At 49.2% G+C, this 23,008-nt stretch overlaps 3 protein-coding genes across 7 annotated transcripts; 2 read left to right on the top strand and 1 right to left on the bottom strand.

Annotated features, from left to right (window-relative positions):
- Positions 1-267: 267 nt before the first annotated feature.
- On the bottom strand, positions 268-11,576 carry Gcc1 (GRIP and coiled-coil domain containing 1). Of its 4 annotated transcripts, XM_076566601.1 has the most exons (4): positions 11,489-11,567; positions 4,113-5,210; positions 2,151-2,874; positions 268-1,911 (listed from the first exon to the last, which is right to left on the bottom strand). In XM_076566601.1, exons 2-4 carry the CDS (start codon positions 5,142-5,144, stop codon positions 1,541-1,543), a joined length of 2,127 nt encoding a protein of 708 aa, XP_076422716.1. In that variant the 5' UTR covers positions 5,145-5,210; positions 11,489-11,567; the 3' UTR covers positions 268-1,540. The 4 variants fall into 4 exon arrangements, with proteins under 4 accessions (XP_076422716.1, XP_042128872.1, XP_042128871.1 ...); XM_042272938.2 differs by having other exon boundaries at positions 268-2,874; positions 11,489-11,576; XM_042272937.2 differs by lacking the exon at positions 11,489-11,567 and adding an exon at positions 7,534-7,829 and having other exon boundaries at positions 268-2,874.
- On the top strand, positions 7,264-10,376 carry Arf5 (ARF GTPase 5). Its single transcript, XM_006979369.4, has 6 exons — positions 7,264-7,448; positions 7,971-8,051; positions 8,594-8,703; positions 9,059-9,130; positions 9,640-9,765; positions 9,887-10,376. Exons 1-6 carry the CDS (start codon positions 7,382-7,384, stop codon positions 9,971-9,973), a joined length of 543 nt encoding a protein of 180 aa, XP_006979431.1. The 5' UTR covers positions 7,264-7,381; the 3' UTR covers positions 9,974-10,376.
- A 30-nt stretch (positions 11,577-11,606) lies between the features above and the next one.
- On the top strand, positions 11,607-22,405 carry Fscn3 (fascin actin-bundling protein 3). Of its 2 annotated transcripts, none has more exons than XM_006979370.4 (7): positions 11,607-11,925; positions 13,677-14,373; positions 15,181-15,299; positions 17,991-18,150; positions 19,136-19,306; positions 19,647-19,852; positions 22,090-22,257. In XM_006979370.4, the coding sequence occupies exons 1-6, from the start codon at positions 11,782-11,784 to the stop codon at positions 19,850-19,852; spliced, it is 1,497 nt and encodes a 498-aa protein (XP_006979432.1). In that variant the 5' UTR covers positions 11,607-11,781; the 3' UTR covers positions 22,090-22,257. The 2 variants fall into 2 exon arrangements, with proteins under 2 accessions (XP_006979432.1, XP_042128875.1); XM_042272941.2 differs by having other exon boundaries at positions 11,639-11,925; positions 19,652-19,852; positions 22,090-22,405.
- The last annotated feature ends 603 nt before the right edge of the window (positions 22,406-23,008 follow it).

Raw genomic sequence — 23,008 nt, 5'->3', positions numbered from 1 at the left:
GCGCGCGCGCGCGCACGCACACACACACACACACACACACACACACACACACACACAGTCCCAAGCTAAGAAATTCATTATATGTGAGGCAGTTAAAACCCTGAGGTATTCTTCCCTGGAGTCAAGCTCATGGATTGACATAATGAAATATGGATTCGAGCTCAGAGATCAGTATAAGGAACTATGTATCTAGCTTTTTCATTCACCACTTACATTCACACTCTACTTGTGTCCAGATGTAGAGACACCACCATTAAGGAAACACAGTTCAAGTCACTCAGGTTTAATGACCATTGGTATTACCATAAAGATAGACTTCTGTTCCATTCAAGTCTGCTCACATAGATAATTGGGTTACCTCCACCCATCCAAAACATTGTTAACCAAAGCCTTCTGCAATCAAACCTTCACAAAACAGATCTCAGTAATAAAAATAGCAAAAAGATATATATTAATAGTCAAACATTGGTCTTTCAGGTCCAAAGGTCTTTATAACCACAAAGAGCAGACTAAGCCAAGAAAAGAATTGGGCAACTGATACTGCTTTAACCCAGGTTTTCTGAGAGCTATCTTTCCTTAGAAGAATGGAATTAACCTTTGCCAAGACCCACAGGGCAGAAAGTATGTCAGCTGAACTTCGCTTTTCCTGTGAGGGTCAGAACAGTCTTTTGGAATCTGCAGCAAATTACCTTCTCTTTCCTGTCTCTGCAAAAGCAAACACAGCTGGGACAAATCGTGGCAGGGATTCCTTGTACCCAAGGGGGGCCCTAGCTTACTGTCTGAACACCCTGTAAGAAGCTAGGGTCTCATTTCTTAATACAAGTTCAATGTTGATGGAAAGACAGTAAAGTCATTCACTTAGACTCCTGGGCTGACCTTAGGCAGATAGCTTAAGCAAGAGATGTTATTTTAATCCTGTCCTGGCCCAAATCAGATCACTTGGGAAATCTCTAAGCTCACATCGGTGCTCAGGACCCTCTCTAGGATGGTCACAAGTGGTGGGCTGGTTCCTGGAACCAGGGTTCCAAGTTCAGGGAGGAACTCACTATTTCACAGCCCTTTGGACAAACCGTTATTATTTCTAATTTCCTGGTCTCTTTCTAGCTTGATTTTATGGCCCCAGAAAAATTAGGACGAAAGTGGACCAGACTCTGACTGACAAGGAATACACACATAGTTGTTGTGTGTGTTCCAAAGTCAGCTGAACTCCTCTGGGAGTCACATTTACTCCTAGCTCAGAGCTAGGAGCACAACAAAGCATCTCATTTCTAAGGATTCTCGCTGCTTCCCTAACTTGCACCTCTTAGCCCCAGCCTCTCTCCCTAGCCTACTCCACACACACACCACCAGAAGACGATGTCTCAACACTTGCAGCATCCCTAGAGCCCAAGGATAATGCTGCATTAATGGCACTTGGCAGAAAATCCCATCCTAGTTTGAACTGCTCTGAGTTCAACACAGTGAAGAAACACATGAGAATTCGAGAGAAGAGGCAGCAGAAATCGGAGCCTGCCCTTCCCACATAAGAGGCACAGAGATTTCAGGAGCTGGAAAAAGGTATCATCTCTTGCCAGAAGGCCACCAGCTCCCACCACTTGGGAGCCGCTTTATCTCTTGTTTCTCCTCGGGACTGAAGTGTAAGATCGTGAGGATGGCGGTGAGCGTCTGCTGGCGGCCCAGGCTGTCTGGCAAGGTAAGGAAGCGGTAGATGATGTTCTTGAGATACTCCAGGTTGGCTCCTTCCCTGCTCTGGTCCCTGATGTTCTTCTCGATGTGGCTCTGAAGGGCTCCGACCTCCTCCCGGTGCCGCTCCTCCTCTTCCAGTAGCCTCTCCTGCAGCTGGTGGGTCTCCACCTCCAACCTGTGTTTCTGCTTCCTCAGGGATGTGATCTCCACCTCCTTTCGGGCCAACTGCTCCGCATAAAGGAAGAAAGTGGGCTCATTGGCTGCAGCGAGCTGCAGGGCTTGGGTCAGGCTTTCTGAGGACGCTGTGTCAGCCGCGTCCCCTAGACCTCCACCACCCACTCCACCCACTCCACCCACAGGGCTTCTGCGTCCTGGCAACCCAGAGGACAAGGCCACAGAACGCAGTTGCTCCAGCTCCAGGTCCTTCTCGGCGAGCACTGCCAGGGCCCGGTCCCGCTGCTTACGCAGCTCCTCCTCCAGTTTGAGTGCGCGGTCCCTGAAGTCCAGCTGGTTGTGTTCCAGCTCCTGCCGATGGAGCTGCTGCAGCCGGGCCAGCTCCTGCTTCCAGTGCTCGGCCTCCTGCTGGTGCTGGCTTTCCAGCTCCTCACAGGATAGCCGCAGGGAGATATACTTCTCCTTCAGCTCAGCAAGCTGTTCCTGTGCTGCCTCCAGCTCCTTTGCCAAGTTTCCATCTTTAGTATTCTTGCTCTTAAGCACGACCTGGGCTCTCATCTTGTATCGCTCAAACTCCTCCTTCAGCTGCTTCAGCTCCTGTTGGTAGTAGAGCGCAGTAGCCTTTTCTCCGTCAGCAGCCTCAGAGCTGGGCATTATCTCAGGGTCACAGAGCTTCTCCACATCCAGGGTCACCTGGCTTTTCCTAGCTGCAACCTGCAGTAGCCTCTTGAGCTTCTCCATCTTATCCTTCAAGACATTGATATCCAGATTGGATTCATCCCCGTGGCTGTCGAGCGAGGGCCGGCTAGAGGCAGCAAGGGCCAGTGTTTTGTTCTCCAGGTCCAGCTGCAGAATCCGCTCCTTCAACTTCTGGATGGTCAGCTGGTCTTTCTGTTTGGCTTTCTCATAGGTGCCCAACAGTTCAGACACCTCAGAGATTTGATGTTCCAGGGCTGCTACTCTTTGCTCTTCGACCTGGGACTGCTGGCGAAGCTGGTCCTCCGCAAGGGCTGTCTGCAAAGCAAAGGACAGGTGACAATGCATCCAGGGAAGTCACAAAACCCTACGGTCACCTGGGTGTGGAGGAGCAAGGCAGAGAAGTGAGGGTCACAGATGAGGGTGGCCTGGAACCAGAGGGGACTGGGGATTTTCTCTTGTTGTTGTTTCCTTTTTTGTTTGTTTGGGTTTTGTTGTTGTTATTGTTGTTGTTCAAGACAGGTTTCTCTGTGTAACCACTCTGGCTGTCCTGGAACTCTCTTTGTAGACCAGGCTGGCCTTGAACTCAGAGATCTGCCTGACTCTGCCTCCCGAGTGCTGGGATTAAAGGTGTGCACCACCAATGCCAGGCTGGGAACAGGGGATTTTTAACTGAAGTTCCTTTGTATATACGCTACTTCTATGATAGTTTTCCACTTTTCATTGAGCTTTAATACAAAGTACGTTCCTGCTAAAGGTGTACTTCCCAAATTATTTTAAAAAAGTTATGTAACATTCTTTCCCTTTCCCAACATTCCTGGAAATTCAAAGCCAAGTTGGATTCCTCTCTATATTGGGGAAAAAAAAAAATATGAAACAGTCGTTTTCTAAAACTGCAAACCTTGGCCAAAGGCATACACAAGACATTTTTTTTTTCTGGGAAGATCCCCTTGCTTCCTTCAGTCCTTCTACCTATAAGCACACACTTTTCAAGATACACAACCTTTCACTACATAGCTGTCCCAATATTATCTCAAACAGCACAACTGGTAAGGTGCCAGCATCCAGAGGTCTAGATAAGGCTATCTGGCTTAGACCCAGAAATACTCAGAAACTCCTCTTCCTGTTGTGAGGACACTACACGAAACAAGATTTCCTAGGACTCACTGGTGGAATATTTCAGTTGGCATCAAACATCAGAGTGCATGATGGGAATGTGGAACCAGATTGCAAACCCAGAACTCAAGAGGCTAACAAGCACCAGGCAATCCTTGATAAGAGCAACACCCTATCTTAGGTGGGAAGAAGGGTGCCTTTAATGCCAGCACTTGGCAGGGAAAAAAAACAGTTCTCTGTGAGTTCAAGGCCAGACTGGATTACATGGTGAGACCCTGCCTTATGAAACACACACACAGAGATACAGAGATAGAGAGATACATAGATAGATACATAGATACATAGATAGATCTATTCTAATGGACAAAAGAAAAATAATAAAATCCGAATATTTCCTAGGTAAGTTAAAACGATTCCTTGAAGGATATGAAAATAATTACCTTCCTCATTTCTTGCTGTAACTGAGCCTGGAAATGGCTTTTAAGACGGGCCGCCTCTTGCTGAAGCTCTTGCAGCCGGGGGTCTGGTCGGTTCTTCTCATCTCGAATGGCTTGCAGCTCACCTTTCAGTTCCTCTACCTCACGGGTCAGCTGCTTGGTCTGCAGTTCAAACCCTTCTATCTGATCAGCTGCATACGCCCGCCCGGCCAGGGCTTCCCTGGTCTCTTCTAACCGAAGTTCCAGGTCCTGGCGCTGAGTCCGTTCCTCCTGCAACAGCTTCTGTAGCTCACGCAGCATCACGGCATGGTCACTCTGCTCCTGGGCACGATCATGCTGCTGTGTGATCAGTCGGGCTTTGGTTTCTGCTATCTGCTCCTGCAACCCCATCAGTTCTCCCTCCAGACGGTCCCTCTCTTCCTCTGCCTTTTTATTGGCATCCTCTAAGTCCTGTTTCATCTTCTTCTTGTCCGCCAGGTAAGATGCCTCCATGCGGGACTTTTCCTGGGTGACTGTGGCCAAGGAGCTAGTCAAAGTAGCCAACTGAGTCTTCAGCTGATGTAGTCTTTTGTCCATCTCACTACCTGCAGATGGCCCATCCCCACTGCTACTACTAACACCACTCTCTGACCCACTGGCCTCTTCGGCCTTTGGAGGAAGCGGTCCACGGGCCATTCTGTCATCTTCGACCCCGAACTCCCCCTTGATACTCGTGAGACTGGCTGCAGTATCCAAGCTAGTGGCAGTTCCGGTGCTATCCTCACTGTGAGTGGAGCACCGATCATCCACAGAGTCAGGAAACGTGAGACCAGGAGGCTGCACACCTGCAAGGCCTACATCCGCCTCGTGGGATACCGACAGTACCTTGATGCTGGCCTCCAGGGCCTCTTTCTCCTTCAGCAGACTTTTGTAGGCGCGGACCACATCCTTGAGCCTTGCCTGGTACTGGAGAAGCTGCTTTTTCTGTGTCTCTATGGTCTCCAGCAGGTCTTTTTTGCTTGGGCCGCCCCCGAAATTCATCCCAAACTTCTCCATGGGGGTTCTGGAGTGGGTTGCTCCACGTCAGCGTTCTGGCAGCCCCGGAGAGAGCAGCAAAAACATCTAGAAGTGAAGCAGAGAGGACCGTCTGGCCGCAGGGCGCACCCCCAGCTGTCCGGGCGGGTGGAGGGGCCGCGGTAGCCAAGCAAAAGCGTTGCGGAACCTGGCGGAAGGTGGAAGCCGGTTCCAACCTGGGGGCGGGGCAACACAGGCCCAGCAGAAGCGCTCAGCCACGGCTCTCCAATACCGGCCCAGAGGCCGCTCCGCCCCAGCCGCTCCGCTGGCCACCGCAACCCAGGCCCGCCCACCCCGGCCCAGGATCGGCCCAGGATTTACACTAAGCTCCGGCCCATCACGATTTCCTAACAACCCGGGCCGCCGACAGCAGCGCTTCCGGGTCCACTGGAAGTGACGGCGGCCCAACGCCACAGACCCCGCCTCCAGTGTGCGCGGGGTGGGCGGGGCTTCCGCCGCCAGGGAGCGGGGACGGGCTGGAGAGGGAGTTCCCCGCCGGGATAATTGGGAAAAGCAAAGTCCAGAACACCTGAGCTGTGGTTGGGAGAAGATGCCTGACTTTGCCCTCAAACTACCACCAGCGAGCGACAGGGGGCGACGTCGCACTGCGTTTGCCCCAAAATCCCCGGTTGAAAGAAGCAAACAACTATTTGGGGGAAGGTGCAACATGTCCCCAAAAAGCAACAGGGCTCATACTAGGAAAACTAGCCCAGCACCTAATGAACATAAAGCATAATGGTTCCTTTCCTTCGTTCTGCTTTTAGAGGGGCACGATATAGCTCTAAGGTCCGTCTTTAGTAACAGCATATGCTAGGGACCTCACAAGAGTTTTTGCTTTCCAGTCTTTGCAAAATTCTGTTCAGAGGATATCAGCACCAATTTACAGTTGTGGGAACATACAGTACAGAGAGCTAACTTGTCCAATGTCACTCAGTTACTAAGTTTAGGAATACTATCTCAGCCCACTTCTCAACATATTAAGTGCTATGCCAGATGGCACCCTAAAGAAACATGGCCTTGCCCCCAAGAAACCTGTAACAGCAAGGAACCAGACACGCAAACAAGGAGATCCTGTCCTCACACTAGCATGTATGAGTGTAGTCGAATGGTATAAAAGAGATGGGGCCCCTGTCTAGAGGAAGCACAGAGGCTCTTAGGGAAAGCATTTTGGGGTCTGAAGAATGAGTAAGACTGTCAAGTAAATTCTGATGTGGGAAACTAGTATCAAGGAAAGTGGAAAAGTCTGCAAGGACCAAGAATCATTTCTGAACAGTAGCCTAGGGCGCGGGAGAGGAGCGGGTACTGATGGGGCTGGAACAAAGGGTAGGACCCCCATTTAAAGGCATTTAGATTTCATCTTGGGTGACAAGACATTAAGCGATTTCAATTGCAAGAGGACACCATCAAGACTCTCGTCGGGCCTATAAGATGGCTCAGTAGTAAAGGTACCTTCCACCAAGCCCAATGACCTGACCTGAGTTCTATCAGGAGAACCCACATGTCGAAGGAGAGAACATATTCCCACAGGTTGTCCTCTGACTTCTACACACCCCCACCCACAAACTCGAAATACAAGTGGGCAGGGCCTAAAAAGCAAACCAAACCAAAAGGCTCCCGTGACATTGTGAAGGTAACAAGGGGGCGCGAAGCCTGTGAGGAGTCTCACTCATAAAAAGAGAGATACTAGTGAAATAGGGATGAAGAAAGTATTTCTGTTCTAAGAATCTACTCGGGAGGCCAAGGCAGCTGAATCTCTGTGAGTTCGAGATTAGGCTGGTCTACATAGCAGGTTCCCGGCCACCCAAGGCTACATAGACATAGTGGGCATCTCAAAACAAAAGAGAAGATGCTACTCTGAGGACCTTTCAAGTGTATTTTTCGGCCCTGCCAAAGCCTTCTTAGGAATGGAAGTCTATGACTGAAGAATAAAGCAAAATCCTGCAGTCTTCGGAGACCCAGAAAAATCCCCTTCCCAATCTCTGAGGCCCTGGCAAGGCTGCCAGGCCTCGCTAGACTTCAGTTCTTCCGCAAACGCGCCTGGGGGCGGGGCCGAGGCGGGCCCGGAGGGGCGGGGCCACGTGACGTCCGGCGGGCCCGGACGCGCGGAGGCGGCGGCGGCGGCACCTCCTCCTTCTGCTGTTGCGCCCCATCCCCCCGCGGCCGGCCGGTTCCAGCCCTCACCCCGCGTCCCTGCCCGCACCCCCGCCCCGGGCCCCACCATGGGCCTCACGGTGTCCGCGCTCTTTTCGCGGATCTTCGGGAAGAAGCAGATGCGGATCCTCATGGGTGAGGCAGATCGAGCGCGCGGCCCGGATGGGGCGCCGGCCCCGCCGCAGCCCTCCCGCCCCCGCGTCCCTCCAGCCCCGCTCACCTGGTACCCTGGCCCCGAGACACCCCTCCACCAAAGCCTCTGGGGCTGCGCTCTTGTGCAGGCCAGGATCTGCGGTGTCGGCCCCGGGCCTGAAACCCGGAGCTGGGGCCTGGGTGGGGTGACGCTTCCTCCGCCCCAGCCCGGCTACTAAAGAAGGGAGGATTCCGCCCTTGGAAACGACTTTTCAAAGGAACGCGGCCTTCCTCCTGGGCCCCTCACCTCCCAAGCCCCTCTCGCCCCTCGGCCACTTGAGGGGCAGGAGTTGGCACTCGCCACCCAGACTGTCCTCAAGGCCCGGAAGGTGGAGAACAGATCGCACCTGGAGGCTCTCCCGCTCTCCGCCCCCATCACCATCAGCTGGCCAGTCCTCTCCCTTTCCCTGGTCTCTAGGGGGCTCCCTCGCTCCCATCTCCATTCTGTGCCCCTCTCCGTTGCAGTTGGCTTGGATGCGGCTGGCAAGACTACCATCCTGTACAAACTGAAGTTGGGGGAGATTGTCACCACCATCCCCACCATAGGTGAGTCCAGGAACGAGGCAAGGGTTTGCGGGAATGTCGCGTCGGGCCATCTCCGGGTCTGCTCCCAGTTCTGCTGAGGCCCTTATCTGTTCCTGACCCTGACACCAGATACAGCTACTTGAGAAGTGGGTCACGGTATCTCTGTGTGCCTGCTGGTGCCTGAGGCGTGGACCATAAACCTAGCATATCTGTTGACCTCTGGTCCTTCTGGATTCTGTTCCCTTTGGCCTTGGTCATTGCCCCTGGGTTTGTGTGCCTGTAGAGATCTGGATGGGTTTTTTGTTTTGGTTTGGTTTTATTTTGTGGTATTTTTGAAGACAGGGTCTCTCTGTGTGGCTTTGGCTGTCCTGGAACTCTCTCTGTAGACCAGGCTGGCCTCCAACTCACCCAGATCCTTCAGCCTCTGCCTCTTGAGTGCTGGGATTAAAGTCGTTCACCACCACAGCCCGGCTGATCCGAGTGGTTTTAGTGAGTTCCTTAAGGGACTTTTTTTTTTTCTCTCTCTCTCTCTCTCCTTCAAAAAAAAAAAAAATTATCTGCAGGCTTCAATGTGGAAACAGTGGAATATAAGAACATCTGTTTCACAGTCTGGGATGTCGGAGGCCAGGACAAAATTCGGCCTCTGTGGCGGCACTACTTCCAGAACACTCAGGTGGAGTGGAGATGGAGGGTGGAGGGGCAGCCCTGGGAGAGGGTTCTAAGGACCAGGACTGAACGCTGGCTGAGCCCTGGGCCCTCACCGCCCTCCCCTTTGCTTAGCTAGGTTTTACTCCTTAAGAACTCACCCTCATCTTATTCCGGGAAGCAGGGTTCTAGGACCACGCTGTCTAATGTAGCTCTCAAACATCTTTTACCTTGCTTCCTCTATCTTTGTGGTGGTCCCTGAAGACCCTTAATAGAAAGCTACTAGATGAGAAAGATTGGTACAAGTGAAGATAGAGAATAGGCCAGGCTAGGGCTGGCCATAGGTGGGAGTGATCCCTCCTGCTTCCCTTCTTCCCGCCCAGGGCCTCATCTTTGTGGTAGACAGTAATGACCGAGAGCGGGTCCAGGAGTCTGCTGATGAACTCCAGAAGATGGTGAGTATCCAGATCTGGGAACTGGGCCCTTGGCTTGGGGACAGCGTTCTCCGGGGTGGTATGGAGGCCTAGTAGTCTGTGGGCAGGGAATATGAGGTTTTCTTTGTGGTCCTGGGTAAGTTGCATCTCACCCAGTTTGAACAGGTCTTTTTCATTTAAATACTTTTCTAAGTCTAAGGAGTTGGGGAGAGGGAGGGGTTACCTATGGTAAAGAGAAACAGCCTTTCACATTTCTTTTTTTTTTTTTTTTTTTTTGGTTTTGTTTTTTTGGAATTTTTGTCATTTTCACTTAGAGCCAAGTTCTTAAATTAGAAGGCCTTCTGGAGGTAAAATTTAGGGGTTTCGTGCTCACTTATAACTGCCTTGTGTTCAGCAGTAAAGTGCACAGTACACTGTTTTTCCTACCAAGAACCCGGCAGGTAGAAAGGGGGACTCCCCTACAATGTAGTCAACAGGGAGCCTAGGACTCCTTGGAACCGTGGGTGCCACCCTGTCTTCCACCCCCTCAGCTGCAGGAGGATGAGCTCCGGGATGCTGTGCTGCTGGTGTTCGCCAACAAGCAGGACATGCCCAACGCCATGCCTGTGAGCGAGCTGACAGACAAGCTGGGCCTTCAGCACTTGCGGAGCCGCACGGTAAGGATCTTGTCCCTTTGCACTGGGTCCAGCCCTTCCTCGGGAGCTCAGGCTGGACGGAGGTATAAAGGCACCCCCTCTTCTTCCCTGGTGCTGATTTGTTGTCTCTTTCTTCCTACAGTGGTACGTCCAGGCTACCTGTGCCACCCAAGGCACAGGCCTGTACGACGGGCTGGACTGGCTGTCCCATGAGCTGTCAAAGCGTTAGCCAGCCAGGGGCAGGCCCCTGCTGCCCGGAAGCTCCCGCGTGCATCCCGGGATGACCAGACTCCCGGACTCCTCAGGCAGTGCCCTTCTTTCCCACTCTTCCTCCCCACAGACAGGCCTCTGCTCCTGCTCCTGCATGTTCTCTCTTGTCGTTGGAGCCCGGAGCCTTGCTCTCTGGGCGCAGAGGGCTCTGCTCTCCTGCCTGCTGGGACCTGAGGAAGGGCTTCCTGGCCAAGGCCCCCGCTTCCAGGGGAGGAGCAGGGATCTGGATTTGATTTCATTTTTTTTTTTTTTCTGTTTTGGGTGTACCCTTGGGGCCAGGTTTGGGGGGAGGAAACTGAGGGCTCCGGGTGGTGCTATGACGTGGAACTGGATATTGAGTAATAAATTTGCTGTGGTTTGTACCCGGCGTTGTCTGTAGCCTGGAAGTTGGGAAGCTGAGTTACTCTGGGTACAGAAAGACAATATGGGAGAGGCTCACAGCAGCTGAAGTTGTGAGGTCAACACACACAAGCCCTTTTCTTCCTCAGCTTCTCCCTGTAGTGTTTTCAGGGGAGGAAATGCATTTCTTCCTCAGTTCTGAGGACTGTTATTTAAGGGTGTGAATCCACCTTTCTCATTCCACAAACCACAGAATCTGCTTCCTATCCCTTATCTAGCTACTTAGCCGTTCTTCATGGTAGCTTTGTACACGGGAGAAATGGACATTAAAAAGATAGGTCCCAAGACACTCTTAAGAAAAACGATCGATCTGGTCCGAAGCCTTCCCCAACAACATGCGTGTTTAAAATTACCCAGACGATTCCACACTGGGCAGCATCTATGGCTTTATTTTACAGAGCACAGGTGGTGCCTTTGCTGGGGACCACTGGGAAGACCCCGTCTATGCAGAATCAAGAAGGACATGTAAAAGACCAGGGCTCTGGGCTATTCCACAAGCAAGATTGCCTGTTTCCCTGTGGATCCCAACAAAGTTTAAACAAGACCTGTTGTCCCACCATTTCTTTTCATGTACCTCTTTTCATAATTTCAGTTTGTCTAGGTTCTAGGCTGAGCTTTTCTCCTTGAGCTTTGCAGGAAGTGATCCAGCAGAGCCTTTTGGGGGTTAGGGGTGGGGCTGGTATCCTTTCCGGCAGATCTGGCTTTCTGCCCAGCCAGTTCACCTGTAACACAGCTGAGGTTGTTGAAGCCCAGTGCTGAAATTCCCTGCACCTAGGCCATTCTTTGTGAGCCTTTAAAATTAGAAGAGCAATTTTATCCTCAATGGCTATGTGTCCATTTTCCTCACCTTCACTGCGAAGTAATTTCCACAACAGCTTGACCTTGCCTTCCCAAGGTCCCTAAAGACGAATAGATTAAAAAAAAAAAAAAAAGGAAAGGAAGGAAGGAAACGAGCAGGAGAGCCAAGCAGAACCCCCTTGTTAAGGAAACAGGTTGACTCCTATCCTGTTAATAAGAAAGGGAGGGATGGGCCCAAAGCCACAGGTTACAGTACTGATCCCCAGTTTAATCCTACCTCACTGCTTGGAGTCCAAAGCTCTGGACCCACTTCCTTTGGCCCACGGATTGATGCTACCAGGCCAGTGCCCTTTCCCCGCTGTGGTGGGCTAAGAGGCAACCTTTACAGTCATAATGCTCCCGGGTCACAGAGGTGCTGGGCCTTAGGCCAGACCTCTGCCTGGGAAGTTTCCTCTGGGAACGGCTTCTGGTGGGTACTACGGGCCTTATTCCGGGCCATATGGCCTGTAGGACTTCACCACTGGGGGGAAGGCTGGGCCGGACAGAGTCATCACCTGTGGCACTGGCCCCATGGCTGAGGTGGAGTGGATACACAGACATCCAAAGACCGAGGACCTAAGGGTTGGGCTCATCAGCTGGGCAGGAACCTACCTCACCTTTGAAGCATTTAAGAGTACAGTCACAGCCGCTGCAAAGAGTTTGTGCAGGAGACAGGTAACAAGGCGAACCTGGACTAGAACCAGTTTCCTGAGTGGCAAGTGTGTGTGTGTGCGTGTGTGTGTGTGTGTGTGTGTGTGTGTGTGTGTGTGTGTGTGTGTGTGTTGCATTCCCATCCTCATCACTGGCATAGTCTCTGCTGTTGCCAAGCCAACACACTTCTACTCCAGGCTTCGGCTGATGCGTCTTCATGGCTCCACCTTTCAAAATCGTTTCCCTAAGATGGAGTGTCAGCACTGGCCTGGCTGCTTGCCTTCAAAGTTTCCTACACTCCATCCTAGCAGTGTGGTAGTCTCACAAAGCGCACAGGTGGGGAGTCCAGACTGGAAGGCAGGACCAGGCTTCCAAAAGCAGCTGGGCCATAGTACAAGACCCATGTTTCTGATCTGGAGAAAGAAATGAACTATTTTAAAGTGCTTGCTGACTTGGTCTCTGTTTAAGAGAGAAAACAGCAGCAAAAGTCTTCTCCTTTACAACCAAATTTATCACAGTGGAGCTGACAATTGTATCTCAACATCTATACCTACAGTCAGGATGCTCTCTTGCACTTCCCCTTTGGAGAAGTGGACCCTGCAGGGAGAGGTACCAGGTACTGTGCTATCCAGGGTCTGCAGAAAGGGTGAAAGAAATAGAACAAAGTGAAGCTTGTTTTCTTTTAGGTATTGAAGAATGGGAGCAAGGGAAAGAGGAAGGTTTTGCTTCTCTGAGGTGGGAATCTAGGATTTCTCATGGGTCGTGTGTGTGTGTGTGTGTGTGTGTGTGTGTGTGTGTGTGTGTGTGTGTGTGTGTGTGTACATAAGCATATCCGTGAGGTCAGAGGACAACTTTCCAGAATCAGTTCTCTCCTTCCACCTTGAGGTTATCTCTTGTTTTTGCCTACACTGTGTGCTCTAGGCTATGTGGCCCATGAGCTTCCAGAAGATTCTCCTGTCTTTATCTACCATCTTGCCATAGGAGTGCTAGGATTACAGACAATTGCCACTCTGTCTAGCTTTTTTTTTTAATTAATACATTTTCTTTATCCGTGTGTGTGTGTGTGTGTGTGTGTGTGTGTGTGTGTGTGTGTATGTGTGTGTGTGTGTGTGTGTGTGTGTGTGCATGCACATAGCTATACCATGGCACACATGCAGAGGTCAGAGGACAACTTGCAGGGGTTAGTTCTCTCCTTCCACCAAGTGGGACCCAGGGGTCAAACTCAAGCCTTCAGGCTTGGCAACAAGTACCTTTACCCACTGAACCATCCCACCAGGTTGCATCTAGCTTTTTAAATGTGGGTTCTGGAGATAGACCTCAGGCTGTCAGGTTTTTGAGGCAAGTGCTTTTACACTGAGCTATCTCTCTGGCCCCCCACTGGATCTTAAGAAGTCCTATAACTCTAGAGGTGGACAGCCCATAAGACCTTCTTCTTCTTGTTGTATTTTGTTTGTCTTGAGACAGGCTCCCACTATGTATCCCTGGCCAATGTAGAATTGGCTATGCAGACCAGGCTGGCCTTGAACTCACCAAGCTCTGCCTGCCTCTGCCTCCTGAGTGCTGGAATTAAAGGCGTGCACCACCACCACCTCCAGCCTAGCAATCTTTTCAAGTATGTTAATTGAGCAAGTAGAAATGTTCATAGCAAGGAGAAGCCAAGGCAGGTATGGAAGGGAGGGTGCCTAGTCTTGTTGGAGGTGCTGATGGGACCAAGGGTCTTGGTTTTCAGTTGTTGACTTGGTAGCACTCACTTCCCCTCCTCCCAACACCTCCAGACCTGGGAGCTCCTGGTGAGCAATGAACATGACACGCAGGCCGTGGTTCGACTGAAGAACTTGCAGGGCCTCTACCTGCTGTGTGAAGCCGATGGTACTGTGTGGTACGGCAGGCCAAGGACCAGCCACCATGGGTGCTTCCTGCTCCGTTTCCACCGGAATGGCAAATGGACCCTTCAGTGCATTATCTCGGGTCGCTATCTGGAGTCCGATGGTGAGGATGTATTCTGCAACTCCAGGGTTCTCTCAGCTTACCATATGTGGACCCCTAGACCAGCCCTGCACATCCATGTGATCCTCTACAGCCCTACCTACCGCAGCTATGCCCGAGCAGACCACTCTGTGGGCCGAATCTGGGTAGATGCAGCAGTCCCCTGCCTAGAGGAATGTGGTTTCCTGCTGCATTTCCAAGACGGATGCTACCACCTGGAGACTTCTACACACCATTTCTTGTCTCATGTAGACCGGCTGGTCCCTCAACGCTCATCACAAACGGCTTTTTACATGCAAGTGCGCCCTAGAGGGCTTGTGGCACTGTGTGATGGAGAAGGAGGCACACTGTATCCACAGGGCACACATCTACTCCTGGGCCTGGGCTCCAATCCTACGAGGGGGGAGGAGTGGTTCATCCTACAACATTTCCCAACCTGGGTCAGCCTGAGGTCAAGGACACGGAGGTTCATCTCAGTCATGTATGGCAAGTACCGGGTCCAATACCACCATCCCTGTGGGGCGGGGTGGGGGGGAGGGGTTGTGGGGGAGGGAGGCTAGGTACTAAAACGGAGAAACTGTTCAGGATGTGTTCTAGTTTTCTTCCTGTTTCTGTGATTAAAAAATACCATGCTCAAAAGCAACTTGGGGAGGAAAAGATGTTTGTTTTGTCCTGTTCTGGGTTTTGTTTGTTTAACTTCCTCCTGACAGGGCACTACCCAGGGAAGTAAGGAAAGGAACTCAAGCAGAATCATATCCCACCCACCCACCCACCCACCCCCCACCCACCCACCCACGAGAAACAGCGCTTCCCAGCTTGCTTTCATGACTGGCCCAGTTTGCTTTCTTATACCACCCAGGACTATTTATTTGCCCAGGGGTGGTAGTGCCCATGGTGGGATGGGCCCTGGGCCCTTCCACATCAATTACTAATCAAGAAAACGCTCCCAACAGACTTGTCTACAGGACAACCTGATGGAGGCAACCCTTCAATTAAGATTCCCTATTTCCAGATGACTCCAGCTTGTGTCAAGTCAACAAAATACTTACTAGCACAGGACAAGCAAGACACTTTGAACTGAGTCATAAGAAAGATCCTGGGCCCCCAAGGAGACATCTTAAGAGGCAGATTAACAGATAAAGATATGGCTTTAAGGGAAAGTTGCCTGGACTTCTCTAGATTAGTATGATCTAGCAAAAGGTTGAGGAAGGAAAATACAGGGAACCCCACAATAAACATGGAGAAGGGGCTGGGACTGAGCTAAAAAGCTGCTTGTGTGCACTTCCTCTCTAGATGCTGAGGTGTGCGCTGCCTCTGAGCGCTTGACCCCAATGTCCTTGTTCCAGTATGAATGTGACAATGAGAGTCTTAACTTACAACTTCGTTCAGCCAATGGCTACTACCTGGCCCAGGTGAGACTTTGGTTTTCAATGCAAGAAACTATAAACCCTGAGCTCTCCCTGTCTAGACATACTTTCTCCTTCCCCAGTGTGTATGGCCAGATAAGATTAGGTAAGCTGTAGAGGTCCTACCCAATAAACATTCATTTTCCTCCACTGGGCCCTCTTTCCTTCAAGAAAAAAAAATTACTGTGGCATAATTTAAACAAACGTAAATGATATGATATATATGTAGTATATATTGTGAGTAAATTCATAAGTGATGCTATATGAATAAATTGACCTACTTTAAGTGTAAAATTCAACGTGCTTCAACAAATGTATATAACCATGCAACCATATCATAGCCATACCACAAGTCAGAGAACAGTTCGGCCACCATCGAATTCCTGACTGCTCCTCACCATCCGTTTTTCTCCATCCTTGGTCTTCTCACACCGCTGGTCTTTGCTTGTTCTGCCATTATATATCAGATGTGCCTGCTCTAGAATTTCATCGAAATGAACTCTTACGGTATATATGCTATACTTCTCTTGAAGGGCAGAATTTTACTAAGATCCACCCATGTTGTTGCATATATCAGTAGTTCATCAACGGTGCAGTCTCTCATACTCTTCACAAGCATAAACATGATTTGTCTGTCCATTCGGTTGTTGTTAAATACTTGGTCTATTATGAATAAAATTGCTATGAACATTTGTGTAAGAAGATTTTTGCAGACTTTTAATTTTGTATATCTTAGGTAAACACCTAGGAATGAAATTGCTGGGTCATATGGTAGATGTGTGTTAACCACCTCAAGAAAGTGTTCAGCAGTTTTCAGCAGGGTGTGACGCTGCATGCCTGTAATCCAGCACTTGGGGAGGCAGAAGCAAGTAGATCAGGACAGGTTATATATTGTTTGAGGCCAACCTAAACTACATAAAGAAAAATAAGGACAGAAAATATCAGTTTTCAAAAGTGACTATACCTTTTATATTTTTCCAGCAGGGTGGGCGGGTTCTAATGGTTGCCTGACCTTACCAGCCAGCCAGCACATATATTGCCTATCTTTTTCATTGTAGCTACACTAGGGACTGTGTAACATCTTACTATGTTTCAGTTTGTGTTTATAATATTTGTAAGTGGTTATCTAAGCATCTCTTCATATATCTATTTGCTAATTATGTATCTTCTTTGCTAAGTGTCTTCAAATTTTTGCCCATTTGTTACTGGGCCTATGGTCTTGTACCTAAATTGCATGAAATCTTCATATGCTCTAAATTTAAGTCCTTTGCCAAAGCTATGTGCTGTACATGCTTTCTCCAACCTATGTCTGGCCTTTTCATTTTCTCATTTATTTATTTATTTATTTATTTATTTATTTATTTATTTATTTTTGGTTTTTTATTTTGTTTTTGTTTTTGTTTTGCTTTGTTTTGTTTTTTAAGACAGGGTTTCTCTGTAGCTTTGGAGCCTGTCCTGGACTAGCTCTGTAGACCAGGCTGGCCTCGAAACTCACAGAGATCCATCTGCCTCTGCCTCCCGGGTTCTGAGATTACAGCCGTGTGCCACCACCGCCCGGCTATTTTTGGTTTTTTGAGACATGGCCTCACTATGTGCCCTGGCTGTCCTAGAACTTACTATGCAGACCAGCCTGGCCTCAAACTCACAAAGATTCTCTTGCCTCTGCTGGGTTTAAAGGGATGTGCCACCATACTCAGAGGCCTTTGCATTTTTTCAGAGTCCAGAGTGCTAACCATTACACCATGGAACCATACGGCCTTTGCATTTTTAAATGAAATTTTAAGAAGCAATTTTTTGTTTATAAAGTCCAATTTGCCGGCCGGGCGTTGGTGGCGCACGCCTTTAATCCCAGCACTCGGGAGGCAGAGCCAGGCGGATCTCTGTGAGTTCGAGGCCAGCCTGGGCTACCAAGTGAGTCCCAGGAAAGGCGCAAAGCTACACAGAGAAACCCTGTCTCGAAAAACAAAAAAAAAAAAAAAAAAAAAAAAAAAAAAAAAAAAAAAAGTCCAATTTGCCAAATATTTAGATGTTTAATCCTTTTCCATCCCAATAAGTCACTGTTCAACCCCCAAGATGCAAAGTGTTTTTCTCATGTCCTCTAGATGGTTTATAATATAATTTTCACTTTAAAGACTTAAAAAATGATTTTGGTGCCAGGGTTGAAGTTTGTCTCTCCTTCTATGATATCCTGGCCCCATTGCTTTATACCTTTCGCTGGGTGACACGGAAGACGTGGAGGTGGGAGAGCTGAGGTCGCAAAATTATTTTCGTGGAGATCATTTTTTTCTTTCATTTTGACTTTACAAAGAGATTTTGAGGGGCTGGAGAGATGGCTCAGTGGTTAAGAGCACTGGCTGCTCTTCCAGAGGACCTGGGTTCAGTTCCCAGCACCTACCTCGTGGCTCACAACCATCTGCAATTCCAGTTCCAGGGGATCTGACCCCATCTCTGGGCTCCATGGGCACCAGGCATGTGGTACATAGATGTACAAGTAAAACATTCATCCAAATAAATAAATCGAAAAAAATATTTTTTTTAAAAAAAAAGAGATATTTGAAAGCATAAGGCATAGTCTAGAAAAGTACCGAGGCTGGGGAAAGGGAGGGTATGGGAATGGGGCCCAGCACTAAAACTGATGGGGAAAAATCTGAGGTTGTTAACCTTACTCCTGGTCCCTGATCCCCACATTTTCTCCAGAGGCGCCACAAGTCCATCATAGCTGATGGGCACCCCCTGGAGTCTGACACCTTTTTCCGTGTGCACTGGAATTGTGGCAAAATCATCCTGCAGTCCTCCAATGGGTGTTTCCTGAGCATCATATCCAATGGCCTGCTGATGGCAAATGCCACCATCCCAGGTGAGCCGAGTCTCCTCCCAGGCTAGCCCAAGTCCGGGATGCTGTGAGAGGAAGCTTTCACATAGGTCGTTGCATATGTATGGGGAGAGGAAGAAGATGAACATGGAGGTCAGAAGACCTCAGGATTCAGCTCTCTTTGTTTCCCCCTCTCATTTCCATCCCAGGGATGGAACTCGGGTTGTTAGGCTTCTGCGGCAAGCGCTTTCTTGAGTCATTTTTTAAAAAAGCTTTTGGAAGCAATGAGTTAACATCAGGTTTGGGTGTGTGTTATCTGTTCAGTTGCTGGAACAGACCCTCTTTGAGCTTCAGTTTTAAAGTTTGTGACAGACTTCTCTTCTGTTGCTTCACAGGGTTGCGGTGGGGATTAAACAGATTAACACATCCCAAAGAAAGAATATTTAGATTTCTTGTGCGCTGTGCTCTGCTGAGTGCCCTGGCAAACATTTCACAGGCACCTAGTATAAGACCTGGCGCACAGCATGTGCTCAGTAAAGGTTAAAAGACAAACAGCATTCTGGGGCTAGAGTGATTGGCAGCTCGGCGGCGAGCAAAATGCTTGCTATACCAGTGTGAAGACCTGAGTTGTGATCCCCAGCCCCCACATGAAAAGCTGGGTGTGGTGTGGGTACCTAGCACCTCGGCGCTGGAGAGGAGCGGACAGAGACTAAAGAATTGTTGAGGCTTGCTGCTGCCAACCTTTATGAAAAACGCTGAGTTATAGGTTCAGTCAGAAGCCCTACCTCAAGGGGATAAGGGAGGGAGGGATGGAGCGGGACACCTGACCCTCCTCTGGCCTCCACGCATGCGTATACACACACACACACACACACACACACACACACACACACACACACACACACACGCAAGCAAGCATACGGAAAAATACTGGCATCATCCTTGGGCACCGTTAGTGCTCCTTTCTTCCCTCTGGGAAAACACTTGAGAGAGCCAGCCTATCCAGATAACACCTTCCTGTTTCTTTCAGGGCCAAATGAGGAACTGGGGATTCGATTTGCCAATCGCCCCTTTCTCATCTTAAGAGGTCGGTATGGGTATGTGGGCTCCTGCTCAGACCATGACCTGATGCAGTGCAATCGAGACCAGCCTGACTGCATTCACCTACTGCCCTGCCGCCAGGGCATCTATCACTTTCAAGGTGAGTGATTCCTTCTCCCACCCAGAGACCCGCATCCAGCTCAGCCTCAGCCCCAGGCCATCCTTAGGGATCTGCCACTCCAGACACTGCTCCTCATAAAAACAGGGTTTCAGTTTGTTTCCATACTTCAAGTTTCCAGGGTGGAGTAGCGGAATAGGAATTGGTGAGGTTCCCAGTGGTTCTGCTGCATTTCTCTAAAAGAATCTATTATTGCGGGCAAGATATGATTCCCCTGGGAGGTGGGGGAGGATAGCATACTTCAGGGAACTCCCCTTGAAGGTTGCATGCTTAGAAAACTGCTTTCCAAATGGCCGACCAACTCTAGCTCTTCCCTCCCCAGCACAGGGTGGATCCTTTTGGTCAATAACATCTTTTGGCACCTTCCGCCCTTGGGGAAAATTCGCCCTCAACTTCTGTATAGAACTTCAGGGAAGCAACTTGCTCACGGTGCTGGCGCCCAATGGCTTCTACATCCGAGCCGACCGAAGTGGCACACTCTTGGCAGACAGCGGAGACATTACCAAAGAATGTATCTGGGAATTTTAGGTAAGGGAGAGCGGTGTCAGTCAGGGAAGGGGGGCGAGCACACAAGAGGAGAATGGAGGGGTGGGGAGGTTGTGGTGCAAAGGCTAAAATGCAGTAATGGACTCGCTTCTGTCCAGGAGCTGACCAACTCCAGGCATTTATTCCAAACCTGCACCATTCCTTGCACGCTTCTAAACCTGGTCTTGCTAGGGAGGGAAGAAAAGCATCACGCATCATGTCTGGGCTTCTTAACTGTTATGCCCCGCTGACTTGTGGGTCTTCAGGCAGGCCTGGGTGCCCTGTCTCCTTTAAGATGCAGAATTTTACCCCATTTTGGGGGGGGGGGGGAACGGGTGACTTTGAGAATGTGTGTAGATACGGAGGGGCACTTCCGTCCTTACCCCTGGGTTTATCTCCAGCCCCGATGCTTCTCTGAAATGCCAACCTCCTTTCTCTCCAAACTGACGGTGATTTCAACCTCCCAATCCCTCTAAATCAGCATGACTGATTCCTGTCTGTAGTCCTCCCCTTCTGAGGCAATTTTCTTCTGCCATATCGTCCCTCCCAGCCTGATCCTACTGTCCTTCCAGGTGGTCAGAGTCAAAGCCTCGGTACTGCCTCTCTGAACCCCCTTCTGGCCGCCTTTCCCAAACAGGGCACATTCTTGGGAAAGTCCCTTGAGCACACACTCTTGTTTTATTTTATTTTATTTTATTTTGGTTTTTTTGAGACAGGGTTTCTCTTTGTAGCTTTGAGCCTTTCCTGGAACTCACTCGGTAGTCCAGGCTGGCTCGAACTCACAATGATCCACCTGGCTCTGCCTCCCGAGTGCTGGGATTAAAGGCATGCGCCACCACTGCCTGGCGAGCACACTGTTATGATTACCACCACCAGTCTAGATACTGCTGTCATCACTCCTCAGGAACAGTCCCTGTCCCCAGATTCAATCCCTGCCAGTCTCTTCTGCACCCAAAGGTTTTAGATTGGTTTTGGTTTTGGTTTTTGTTTGTTTTGACTTTTTTGTTGTTGTTTGTTTTTCTGGACAGGGTTTCTCTGTGTGTAGCTCTAGCTGTCCTGGAACTCACTGTAGCCTAGGCTGCTCCTCCTGCCTCTGTCTCCCGAGTGCTGCGATTAAAGACGTGGGCCACCACTGCCTGCCTGGCTTGCACATCAAGTTTATTTTAACATGCACCTCCATTTCACCATTCTCTGTTCAGAACTTCAGGAGACTTCTTGTTCTTCAGTCCACCCTTTCACAGGCCCCATTTTCCTGCCTTGGAAAGTCAAATGAACTTTACAGAAAGTACTTCCGGTTTGCTGTGTTCCTGTAGCCCAGGCTGGCCCTTGACTTACTCTGTAGTCAGGGATGGCTTTGAATTCAGGATCCTCCTGCTTCAACCTACTGAGTGCTGATTACAGGCAAGCTCTACCATGGCTGGTTTTACATAATATCTGAGATGGAACCCACGGCTTCAGGAATGCTAGGCAAGAATTCTTCTAGCTAGAACTGTGACCTTAGAGAAACTGCTTTCACATTTCAAGACCTCTGTTCCCTTGTATGTAAAGTGGAAGTAATCTACACCATAGGAATTATCAAGGCTAAAAAACCAATCAGAAACTAACTATATAGACCCTCAGTATATTTCAGTTTTCTGCATGTTCTCTACACAGCCACCTTACTGTGTACAAACTGAGAAAAAATAAAATGAAATCTCATTAGGCTTCAACTCTTGTATCTATTTCATGAAGAGTTTGGTTTGACATAAATTTCTCAGGCTCTTCCCAAGCCCCACATTCTACTAGACAATGTGCTGTAGTGCATAAGAACTCAGTCTCTAGACTCAAAGCCTGTCCCTTGAAGGTGAAACAAGAATACGGTTTTGACCTTGGAGGGCATTGTAAGCATTACGTAAACAGTAAATGCCCTGTGAGAGCTGGCATCTACTACGTTCTTATTCTATCAGAAGTCAGGAACTCAGGTCAACTTCTTAGTAAACAGGGTCTTGTGCTTAACATGCTGGGAGGCCCTGGGTTCAGTGCCAGCATTAAACAAGACAAGACAAATACACAAAAGTTCTTAATACATGCTCTCCTGTTAACTACACAGCCTTTCACTGAACTCTGACGGGGGTTTTATTTTTCCTATAAATGAACCTCACACTTATTTAATGTTTCTCCTCATCCAGAAAGGGATAGATCACTCTATCCTCTCTCCTCTCATGGAATTGCTGAAGGTCCACTTCCTCTTCCTTTTCCAGGTCAATGGGATGCCGCCTGCCAAACTCTAAATCTTCCAGGCCTCCAGGAACAGAACAGGAGACCCAGAGTCAAGATCCAAGAGAAGAATATGTGTTGTACAATTTTTCCTACTGAGTTTAGCAAAACACCTGTTTCAAGAGACAATACATCACAACAGGCCACCCCCAGATCCGTATGTGTGTCTGACTCAGGCACATAATGTGTGTCTGATTTGGGAGACATGGGATCTGGAATATCCCATTTTCTCTCATTGTAGAAAGTGCATGTACATATGAATGACATGATAATGGAAGGAGGACGATGAGGAATAAGGAGAGACCTAAATGGAGGGGGGGGGGGAACAAGGGAGGGTAAATGACAGGAAAGAATGACAGATGTTGCAGGTTTTCTCTCATATGTAGAATTTGGGTTTAAATATACACACAAGCCAGGTGGTGGTGGTGGCACACGATTTTAATCCCAGCACTTGGGAGGCAGAGGCAGGTGGATCTCTGTGAGTTTGAGGCCAGCCTGGTCTACAAAGTGAGTTCCAGGACAGCTAGAGACAGAGAAACCCTGTCTCAAAACATAAATAAATAAATACACATACACATGCATATATATGTCTATATTTAAAAGCAGAAGGAGAAGGAAAGAGACCATTGGAAAAGTGGAGAGATATGAGGAGGGGAGTGCAAGTGAAGAGGAGCAGGATAAATGTGTATGTATGTATGTGTGTGTGTGTGTGTGTGTGTGTGTATACACACACACACACACACACACACACACATATATATATATATATATATATATATATATATATATACACAAAAGTGTCAAAATAAAACACATTATTTAGCTGGACATGATGATGTATACCTGTAGTCCAGTACTCAGGAAGCTAATAAGTTCCAGGCCAATTTAGGCTACACAGTGGGA

Source organism: Peromyscus maniculatus, chromosome 3 (assembly GCF_049852395.1).
Source record: "Peromyscus maniculatus bairdii isolate BWxNUB_F1_BW_parent chromosome 3, HU_Pman_BW_mat_3.1, whole genome shotgun sequence".
In the NCBI taxonomy this organism is placed as follows: Eukaryota; Metazoa; Chordata; class Mammalia; order Rodentia; family Cricetidae; genus Peromyscus; species Peromyscus maniculatus.
The sequence above is the reverse complement of the archived record's forward strand: the minus strand, read 5'-3'. Positions and strand labels throughout refer to the sequence as shown.

What these genes read in the sequence shown, in the direction of transcription:
- Gcc1 (XM_042272938.2), bottom strand. Translation starts at nt 5,144, where the DNA reads ATGGAGAAGTTTGGGATGAATTTCGGGGGCGGCCCAAGCAAAAAAGAC. An exon ending in TACAGCAAGAAATGAGGAAG is followed by an intron (nt 2,875 to 4,112) that starts GTAATTATTTTC and finishes TTTGCTTTGCAG; the next exon opens with ACAGCCCTTGCGGAGGACCA.
- Arf5 (XM_006979369.4), top strand. Translation starts at nt 7,382, where the DNA reads ATGGGCCTCACGGTGTCCGCGCTCTTTTCGCGGATCTTCGGGAAGAAG. An exon ending in GCAGATGCGGATCCTCATGG is followed by an intron (nt 7,449 to 7,970) that starts GTGAGGCAGATC and finishes TCTCCGTTGCAG; the next exon opens with TTGGCTTGGATGCGGCTGGC. An exon ending in AGCACTTGCGGAGCCGCACG is followed by an intron (nt 9,766 to 9,886) that starts GTAAGGATCTTG and finishes TTCTTCCTACAG; the next exon opens with TGGTACGTCCAGGCTACCTG.
- Fscn3 (XM_042272941.2), top strand. Translation starts at nt 11,782, where the DNA reads ATGGCTGAGGTGGAGTGGATACACAGACATCCAAAGACCGAGGACCTA. An exon ending in AGAGTTTGTGCAGGAGACAG is followed by an intron (nt 11,926 to 13,676) that starts GTAACAAGGCGA and finishes CAACACCTCCAG; the next exon opens with ACCTGGGAGCTCCTGGTGAG. An exon ending in AATGTATCTGGGAATTTTAG is followed by an intron (nt 19,853 to 22,089) that starts GTAAGGGAGAGC and finishes TTCCTTTTCCAG; the next exon opens with GTCAATGGGATGCCGCCTGC.